A 10,766-nucleotide genomic window follows, 5' to 3' on the forward strand; every position below is an offset into this window, starting at 1 on the left:
TATATATATATATATATATATATTTGTAGTCAGAGCCCCACTGATACGTACCTGAAAAAGGGATAGCAAACCTTCCTAACTTGACCTGCCATGGTTGCTATGGTCAGTATGCAAAATAAGGGGGCATATTTAAAGTAACGGTTATTAGAAAGGGTAAGGTGGGTGGGGTGTCACAGACGACCCTACGGGTAAGTAGAGGAAACCGGGGGGGTTAAATGTGTGGGGCTCCTCCTACAAATATGGCTAACTAGTTAGCCTAAAACTTAATTTTTTTGTTTACTTAAATTATTTTTATTAACATGGTCATAATAATTATATTTAATATTTCGTTTAATTATATTTGATTCGATTTTTTATTGTTGACATGGCCGCAATAGCCACACGCAAGCGCAGTAGGGGCAACTCAGCTGTGACAATTCTGGACTGATCAGCTGCTCCAGGCAAAAATGTGCAGTGATGCAATCTGCCCTGGAAAAGCTGAGTCTGCGCCACCGGAAGGGACGCGGTCATGCATCCCAACGCTCTCGACATCTCTCAAGGAACACCTGGACGGATCCCAACAATACTACCAAGATCTACCCCACTGACTGACAGCTGGTTTTGCCTTTTTAGAGACAGAGCCAGCTGTGACGTGCCTGCCCTGTCAGTTCCCCCAGTCAGCGCTGGAGAAACGGAGAGGGTTCCCCCCAATCCCTGCAGGGAGTGGTGACTGACAGACACTGTTCTCTGCAGGGAGAGCATCGGGAACTCAGCGATCAGTGATATATGTTCGCTGAGTTCCTGATCAATAGAGCCGACCTGTGACAACTTCAGTGTTGCTAAAAGGAAGAAACTGTAAGGCCTGTACTTATTATTCTACATAATATAACGTGGACATACAAGCCATTTTTGTTCATTATATCTGTATATAAGGTGAATTTGAGTGCATGGGTTCTGGACAAACACTAACATCAGACATCCTCAGACCCTTACAGCAAACATTCCCAGGTTGTAACTTCTGGGGGTACCACACAACAATGACAAGATAAGGACTGACCATGGTACCAGACTGTATTAGACTGTGAGATTAATGGAGATGCCATGTCTCAAGCTTACAAAAGTACAAAGGAAACATTCACCATGATATTTTTTTTCCTTTCTCATCTTTACAACACATGAAAGAGAGCTCGCATTAAAAGTTACCTTGTATACAGTTTTATTAGGTCTGACAAGTTCTGTCAAGATAGCTGATTATCTCTTCATTTTATGGTTTTTAACACGGTTTAGGTCAAAGGTGTTATGGCCATGGAATAATATTAGAATTCTAAGGAAAAATCCCAAATTATTCCTGGTCCAATATTGTCCTCTTCAGGTAATTGCGGGGATAATTTGGAAGTGTATAACGTCATAATTCAGTTAGGATAAGCTATCTCCTCCTACATTTTGGGTGATAAGTTAGGAAAAAGTTTAGGCGAGGAGACACCTGATACAGGGGGATGGACACACACACAAATGAGGGATCTGAAGCTAATTGATGGGCTACCAGGTGAACTGAACAAGGAGAACCTGAACATCTCCTGTCCCTATACTGACACAAAGCTGACATCTCTGAGACAAAATTATTTTCAATTTTGGTAAAGTAAAGATTGACATTTATCTGTAAGCAATTGACTAGCTATATATATATATATAGATATATATAGATCTATATATATCTATATATATAGATATATATAGATCTATATATATCTATATATATAGATATATATAGATCTATATATATCTAAATCATTTAGTCTAACTAGTCTGTTATTGCTAGCATCAGGATTGAATTGGAGTAATTTTAGCTTCAGTAAAAAGTGTCTCTCTTTCAATTTTAGGAGGAGTCTTTTTGAAATCTCCTCGAAGCTGATTTCAGTTTATAGTCAATTATTTAGTTTGTGATAAATACATAAAAAAATAACTTAGTGGAAGTTTGTCTTTAACTCAGATTATTGGCTGATTTAGCTAGTCCTTTGCATAGTATTCTAAATTTGTTCATGCGCAGTAAGGACTTTGAGCTTTGAATATCTGTTTTGCTGGGAGAGGTCACATGTTGAATCTGCACATTATTTTTTCACATCCTGCTGAACCGCTGAGAGTGTTAGTAGCTGCATTTCAGGAGATACATAGTTTTGTTTCATGAATATTTGAAATAATATCCTGTGGTTTTATTTTTATTATTATCCTTGCTGATCAATATTACTGCATATTTTAGATTCTTATTATTTATTGTAACCAATTATATTTTGATTATTTTGCACTGATTTTAGTTAATAAATATATATTTGCTTGTTATTTCGTCTTCAAATTCATGCAAATAAAGAACTCAGCTTATCAGTTGAGTTGTGAAAACTCAACCTGTTTTCATAAATGAAATATCAGAGTAAACGTTCTGACATTCCTTAAAAAAACAAATAAAAACACAAATGTTTTTAAATTCCGGGAGCAAACCCTCTACAGGTTTGGAGATTAAATTTAACATTCATCTACTCTTCAATTCCAGCAAAAACATCAATTTACCATGTGCCATAATAGACCAAAAATATAGTAATTAAATAACGTTATAAAATAAAAAGGATGTAACAGATATTTGATTCAAAACTTACAGAATTGATATGCCCCAGTGCGACCCAGCTCTTTGTCCTGCAGGTTCAAACACTGAAAGTCCAATCAGGGAGATTGTTGGCGCAACAGTGAGAGGTCCAATATAGTTGAGCAGCGCCCCAGGTAAACCAACAAAGCCAATAAAGATTTCAAACAAACTTGACACTATAATTGCTCCCTGTATCTGTAAATTAAAGGAATTAAATGTTATATAGATTGCACCAGAAGTTCACTGATGTAAAACTTGATTCAAATTTGCATGACAGACTCCCTTTTGCATTAAGCCATCTGTAAAACCTGTTGTCTTATGATATACAGGACCCGCATAACTATTTTCACATCCATTTGTCGTTCCTCATCATATGACCTTTTAGATACTTAAGTTTTTGCAAATGAACAGTATGATGACATGGCCATCAGTTTTATGAGTTAAATGTCTATTGGTGTAGGGTTATGTTTAAGTGTGTTATGCTGTGTAACCTGTTTATGAAAAGAATGCCAGCACACCCCCTGTTATCTCGCTTTGTACTCTGAAGGAGCTCAGGACAATGACATTCTGGCCAGGCTCCTACTACGGCTATCTGGAGCTCTTTAGCAGGTGGAACCCTGTGTTGTTGTGCAGACAGAATGTCCAGGGAGGGGAAAGGGGATGTGATGGGATTATAGTTTTATCTGATCACTTTCTGTATAAAAGGTTGCACAGTTGCTCAATAAATCAGAGTTTGTTTCAACCTACACTCGGTCTCGACTAGTGACTGGGGAAACTGGGAGCTAAAGATCAGCGGGTTGCAATATCTCGTACGATAATCGCAAAGTGTATGGAAGGTGTGCGACCAAGATTGAAGGCGTTATGGATGCCGTGGGTTTATTGACAAGGATTGGTGACCCATCATAGGGGTGGTGTCCTTTAAGTGGTGGTCAGTTGTTTTGACCACATAATTTTGGCCTGTGAAGTGTCTGCGGTTAACAGATATTGGTTCCCGAGGCGGTGGTTTGCGGCTGGGGGCCCTATTATTAGTTATCTGAAGCCGCAGATACAGGTATGGGATGGCATTCTGGTTATTTTCAATTTCAAAGTTTTTATTAGGGTTTTTCACAAACGTGGGTCCATACAAATAACTTCGGAACCCTGTATTACACATATCACTGAGTATACAGATGATCCACTTATATAACTGATAAAATTATACATAGTCCTGTATTACATTGTATGCAAGGAGATTATATTGAGCAACCAATCAGAGCCAGGTTGGAGCAACCTTAACACAAAATTTCTAACGTCTGCTCAATTCAGAGATTCAACATTCTATATTAGTATGTGTCGAGAAACATGGTAGCCCAGAGTCCCCGAAGAGGGAGAAAAAACAGAAGAAAAAGAGTTGGGTGGGGGGGGGGGGGACCATATGAAGCATCACCAGTAGAAAAGTAGTTGCATTAAACCCTCAGGGGGGTAATCTCCTTACCAGCTCAATAAGACCTCTTCATATGCCACAGAGGCTAGATTCGGTCATGTCAGGGTGTTGGAGCTGTATCCATGGTTTCCACACCTTGAGGAACACGGGTTGTTTGTCCACCAGTATGCTTGTCAATCGTTCATTCAACATGATACTGTCCATTCTAGATATAAATTTCCTGTACGGTATTTGTTGCTTCTTCCAATTACCAGCCAGCGTTAACTTGGCTGCTAGAAGGATGAAGTGGGAAAGTGTCCGTTGGTGTTTATTTAATCCCGGTATATTTGAGTGAAAAAGAGCACACTTTAGGTCCCTTACAATGTGAACTTGGAACAGTTTGATCAGTAATTGAAATATTTTGGACCAGAAGATGGTAGCGAACGGACACTTCCACGAAGTATGAAGCACCCAGCATATTGTACCCACGAAAGCAGCAGCCCGAGAGCGCCACCCCATGTGTGCAGTACGAGACGGCACCATGTACCACCTCATGAGCACCTTATATGCCACTTCCGCATTTGTAATGTTAAGAGAGCAGCCAGCCATGTTACGCCACATGTGTTGCCAATCCTCTGCCGTCCAGGAGGCCCCTATATCCTTCTCCCATTTCTGGACATAAGAATGATAGACATGGCTCGAACGTTTATGTAATTGGGAGTACAGAATTGTAACTAGACCTGGTCCCTCTGGAGTATATAAGCAGAGGTGCTAAAAGCATGTTAGAGGGTGCTGTGGGTCCCTTCTACTCGCCAAGGATGAAATCCAATGGTGGAGCTGAAGGTATCTGAACAATTCAGATTCATGTGGTTGTTTACGCTCTTTAATATACTGCCAAGTAGGAACATAATTAGAACGGAAAAAATCATAAACTAAGACATAACCATTGGCTGACCACCACCTAAATGTCATAGGCGCTGAGGCTCCTGGTGGGAATAATGGTTGTGAAAACAGTGGTAGGAGAGGCAGGTGTGGAGACATTAACCCCGCGGAATACTTGATCGTGTCCCAAACCCTGAGTGCATGTGACATGGACTTGCTTAGAGTATTGGGTCTGTCACGGGGGTAACCAAGGTAAAGCATGTAGTGGTATGGGAAAACAAGTAGGGATTTCCAATAACATCCACATTGGGAAGTTGGTCTTCTGGTGAATTGAAATGAGTGGTAGGAGTTGTGAGGCTTGATAATAAAGCCATATATTAGGCAGTCCGATACCCCCGTCTCTTTTATGTTTGTATAAAGTGGATTTAGCAACTCTAGCTTTCTTGGGGTGCCAGATAAAATGTAAGATTTGCCGCTGTAGGGAAGGTAAGGCAAAAGGTGATATTGCCACAGGTAAAGTTCGAAAAAAATAAAGGAGTTTAGGCAACAATGTCATCTTAATAGCAGCCACTTTGCCAAACCAGGAGAGGTTAAGATTCTGCCATTTGGTCATGAGATGTTTCAAAGAGCGGAAAAGCGGTATATAATTTGCAGCATATAAGGTCTCATAGGTAGGTGTAATATGTATTCCTAGGTATTTTATAGAGTGCTTAGCCCAGGAGAATGAATAGTTCGCACATAGACAGTCATACGAGGATTGGGACAGATTCACATTTAAGGCAGCGGATTTGCCCCAGTTGACTGTAAGACCAGATATAGCTGAGAAGCGCTGTAGCAGAGCGAGGAGATTCGGGACAGTGGTATGAGGTTGAGTGAGCGTAAGCGTGACGTCATCGGCAAATAAGCTGGTTTTATATTCTACTCCTGCTAATTCAATTCCCTTGATATCGGGGTTAGAACGTATCAGAATTGCTAGGGGTTCAATAGCTAGCGCAAAAAGGGCCGGGGATAAAGGGCATCCTTGACGCGTACCTCGGGCTATAGGGAATGCTGATGACGTACACCCCAGATATTTCACCTGAGCTGTAGGATTGGAATAAAGGGTGTGAAGCCATGCCATGAATGAGCCATGAATGCCCCATTTTCCCAAGGCATATGTTAAGTAGTCCCAGGAAATGGAGTCAAAGGCTCTCTGGAGGACTAAGGACAATAAAAATCCTGGGATGCCTCCGGACTTAAGGATATCAATAATGTGTACAATTTTCCGAACATTGTCACTAGCCTGTCGCCTCGGGATAAATCCCACCTGATCTCCATGTACAAGCGTGGGTAGAAAGGTTTTAATACGTTTGGCCAAGATTTTCGTTAGTATTTTTATGTCAATATTTAAAAGCGATATCGGGCGGTAGTTGCTAGGATCTAGAGGGTCTTTATCAGGTTTCGGGACCATGGCAATAAATGCCAGGAGCGAGGACAAATGCAGTTCCAGGTTATTTTTAAGTGAGTTATATAAAGTCGTCAATCTGGGGGACAGAATGGGGGCTAGTTTCTTATAATAGAGGGCCGATAAGCCATCCGGACCCGGTGCTTTGGAGGGTTTCAGTTGTTTGATTGCACTAAGGACTTCCTCTTCCTGAACATCAGAATTCAAGAGTTCTAAATCGCCTCGAGAAATCTGAGGGAGAGTGATATTAGTAAAGAGTTCCTCGGCAGTGGAGTTTCGGAAGGCTTGTTGGCTAGCATAGAGGGCTTTCAAGTTGTCCATAAAGAGATCCAAGATCTTGACTGGGTTGGCCGTCACATTACCCTGGGAGTTTCGCAGGCGGATTGGGGCTGCATGGGAAGGTAGCGTATTTAGTTTCCTCGCTAACAAGGAACCAGGTTTGTTAGCTCTGGAATAGAACTTGTGTTTGGACCACCGCAGGTGTTTCTCCGACTGCTGGTCCAGCATCAAGTTCAACTGGGTTCTCACAGAGGACAGCTGAGCACATGTTTTATATTTATTTTTCAGGGTGCGGTCAAGGCGCACCAGGCTCTCCTGCAGGGCCTCAATTTTCCGCAACCGTTCTCGCTTTCTGCGAATAGCTAACTCGATCAGATGTCCTCTCATGGTAACCTTATGAGCTTCCCATAAACTCACAGGGGAGGCGACTGAACCCTCGTTAATTTCAAAGTATTGGCGAGCACAATGCTCAATGTACGGCAAATTGTCAATAGTCGAGAGAAGGGAGTCATTGATACGCCAGTGGCTGTGTCTAGGTCTACTACCTTCTAGGTCAAATTGTATTAAGTTGGGGGTGTGATCTGACCAAGGAGTAGCCTTAATGGTCGCTTTAGAGAAAGAATCTAGAGATTGTTGATTAGTAAAGACATGATCTATTCTACTGTGAATTTGGTGGGGATTAGAGAAAAAGGTATAATCTTTTGTTGTGGGGTTCAGTTCCCGCCACACATCCACTGGGCGATTATCACTTAACATGTTTGAGAGTAGGAGATTATCTGAGGTTGGGGACCTGCCCGAAGGCAGGGCTCTGGCTTTCATTGTCTTGTCGGGGTCGGTCACTAAATTGGTGTCCCCTGCTAGTAAAAGTAGTCCCGTGGCGTGGCATTTAATTACTTGAAATAAGTGGGAAAGAAACCGAAGTTGGTGGGTGTTGGGGGTATAGTAAGAAACAATGGTGACGTCAACATCTAGTATTGTCCCCAGAAGGATAATGTAACGACCTGTTGGGTCCGCTATCTGTTTATCGCAAATAAAGGGGAATGATTTACAAAATGCAATCATCACTCCACGTTTCTTTTCGTTAAAGTTTGCACAATAGAACTGGGTATAGTGTTTGTGTAAGTATTTCGGGCAGGAATCAGTGGCAAACTTAGTCTCCTGTAGGCATACTATATCAGCGTGACAAGAGGAGTAGTAATTAAATGCTTTATGGCGTTTAGAGGGAGAGTTTAGACCTTGTACATTGTGGGAGATCAGGGTAAATTTAGTCGCCATAATTTACCTTGCCTGGGCGCGCAGATAATGTATCAACCTCATACCACTCAGGAGATGGGGTCGGGGATGAGCCAGCAGCTGGTGCAGCGGTGTCGGGAGGACAACAGGTTGCAAGATCCGAGGAGGGGGAGACAAGAGAGAAAAGTAAATAACATATCCAAAAAAACAGTAAAGTAACAAACTTATAATACGAACTACAGCCTGATGACGGGGACCCAACGCGGCCCTAAAAGTACTTGTGATTTTGAATGACCGTTGTCATTAAAATTTATTGAATCTACTTTTGGAGTGCTGGTGACATCCTTTGGAATTACTACTAGACTACACGGTGCCTCCGTGGTCACTACAAGCACCCTATTACAGACATCATCTCCTAGGAGATCCGGTAAGGAGTGCAGTAAGACATACACAATTTGCCTTTTAATTACAGGCGGCGCTGCATCCGGCTTTTGACAGGTAGTTAGGTTACACAGCAGCGGGCTTCTCCACTGCTTGTGTAACCTAACTTGGTGAGGCAAGAGGCGTGATCTCTTTGGTCGGCTTGGACCAATGGCAAAGCGCCATTGGCCCAAGCTGTCCAATCAAAAAAAAGAAGAAAAAAAACCCACAGAGGCCATCGATCTCGAAGGCTCAGCAGTGACCAGCAAGTGAGGGACAGGGAGGCACCTCCCTGTCTCCTCCCTTCCTCCTCCCCACACAGCTTGGTTACCGCTAGGGGATGCTCACCCAGCACAGCAGGCACGGCACGTCACTGAATGGCACACTTCAAGGCTCAGATACTGAAATTTTGACTTACTACATCCCTAACACTTTGCAAATGCCCTTTATATCCCATCTTTTTGAGCTCCATCAAGACAAGAATGATCCCATTGTAGTCCTAAACCCAAAACTGGATTAATCCTACACTACTTCCTCTGATTCACCAGACACACCAGTGGCAGACCTGGTGCAAGATTTTTTCTCAGGGCCCTCCCTCCATGTCTCCGCAGGGGCAGATGAGGAGGGTCTCTGCAGGGACAGATGAGGAGGGTCTCTGCAGGGACAGATGAGGAGGGTCTCTGCAGGGGCAGATGAGGAGGGTCTCTGCAGGGGCAGATGAGGAGGGTCTCTGCAGGGGCAGATATGGAGGGTTTCTGCAGGGGCAGATACGGAGGGTCTCAGCAGGGGCAGATACGGAGGGTCTCACCAGGGTAGCAGTGGCAGATGCGGAGGGTCTCACCTGGGCAGCAGGGGCAGATGCGCAGGGTCTCACCAGGGCAGCAGATGTGCGGGCGGTGGAAGTGTTGCCTGACAACTAAATCCTATCACACTCAGATATAGTGTAATATTTAAACAAGTGATACTTCAAACTTTACAATTATGTGGTCTCTTTTACTACCACTGTATAGAAAGCATATAAAGTGAGAGACCATTTTTTTCAAATTGTGTAGCAACACAAAGAATGTGAAAACCAAAATGTTAGATAGACAAAATCAAAGCAGAACTTAATTTATGCTAAATAAAGAAATATATATAACGGAGAGTCAGCCTAGGTAATCCAAGCAAAAAGTTTATATAAAAAGCAATAAGCCTGATGCCATGTTGGTTAACTGTCTGCAGTGTGTGGAAAATATAACCCAAATTCTCTGAAAACAAGATGCCATGCCCTTACTAGCAACCCTGGAGAGGTTTTGAATGAATTTCATTTATCTAACCTTTATGCTAAAGCAGGCACATTTTCACAAGATAAAACTTTGACTATATCTTTGGACCCCTAGATTCTTTCTACTATTTAAGTGAACTATCAAATTATGTGGACTTCCATACAGGAATATACAGTGTATTACCCCATATTACAAAACAATAGACTAGAGATGGTAAAAGGAACAGGTATCAAAATACACTTTATTAAATTGCATGGTACAATACACCTAAATGTACACCCCAACATAAAATATCCCACTGTGTGATTAAAATATAATAATATTTTGACAATGCAATCACCCTCCCAAACTGCACTACAGCTAAAAAACAGCAGCATACATCAAAGAGTTAACAGAGTCAGAGTGAAAGGTAGGACAATGGCAAAGTAGCAAAGCTCAAAGCATGTTAGCATGAATGTGAAAATTTTGCAATATGCTAATAGTCTATATTAACATGCAGAATGGAAAAGCATAACAGCACATAAAATACTCAACAGACAGATGAAAGTCAGTTATTTGGTGATTAAGCAAGAAGTGAGGAGCAAATTTGCTGTATTTTAATTGCGCACATATAGTTATAAATGTCAACCCGAGGTTAAATCTTGGAGAGCTCGTCTCATGGAGGTAGAAGCAGCCATAGTATCAGCACTAATATAAGCTCCAGATCATAGGCATGCAAATGTCAGATCCATGTGAATAATAGCTCCAAAAAAACATGCATATCCTAAGGAGGAAAAGGCAGGCTATGACATAAAACTCAAGCAGCAACAGAGCCAAAAGTATACATGCAGGGATCCTCTAGAGCAGAGGTCTCAAAGTACCAGTCAGCGGGCCAATTCTGTACGGTGAACGCCATACCTGACTTGTGTGAACAGCTTAACGGTCTGCATTTCTGTTAGATGCAGACCGCATAGCTGCTCCTGTTAGCTCCAGCACCAAGTAATTATTTTCGGCCGGTGTTCTATCACTTCTCTGGACCCATAAGATTTCTGGACTTCTGGGAGTGTGTGAAGGGAGTCCAGAAATTTTACAGACGAATTCTTGTAACACAATCCTGCGGGTCTAGACATTTTACTGCATCATGTCTTGCCATATAATGTTAATTAAAAAAAATACTAATAAAATCTAAATAATATATAACAATAATAAAAAGTTATAGTATACAGTATACCATATATACACATACAT

At 41.8% G+C, this 10,766-nt stretch overlaps 1 protein-coding gene across 1 annotated transcript in view; it reads right to left on the reverse strand.

Moving 5' to 3' along the window:
- The window catches only part of LOC108801427 (solute carrier family 23 member 1-like), a 139,151-nt gene that overhangs the window by 32,123 nt on the left and 96,262 nt on the right, over positions 1-10,766 (reverse strand). The window contains exon 5 of the mRNA XM_018573320.1: positions 2,628-2,809. Within this exon, the coding sequence (XP_018428822.1) occupies positions 2,628-2,809 (182 nt within the window). The remainder of the gene's footprint in view (positions 1-2,627; positions 2,810-10,766) is intronic.

Source organism: Nanorana parkeri, unplaced genomic scaffold (assembly GCF_000935625.1).
Source record: "Nanorana parkeri isolate BGI_ZX_2015 unplaced genomic scaffold, ASM93562v1 scaffold2334, whole genome shotgun sequence".
Taxonomy (NCBI): domain Eukaryota; kingdom Metazoa; phylum Chordata; class Amphibia; order Anura; family Dicroglossidae; genus Nanorana; species Nanorana parkeri.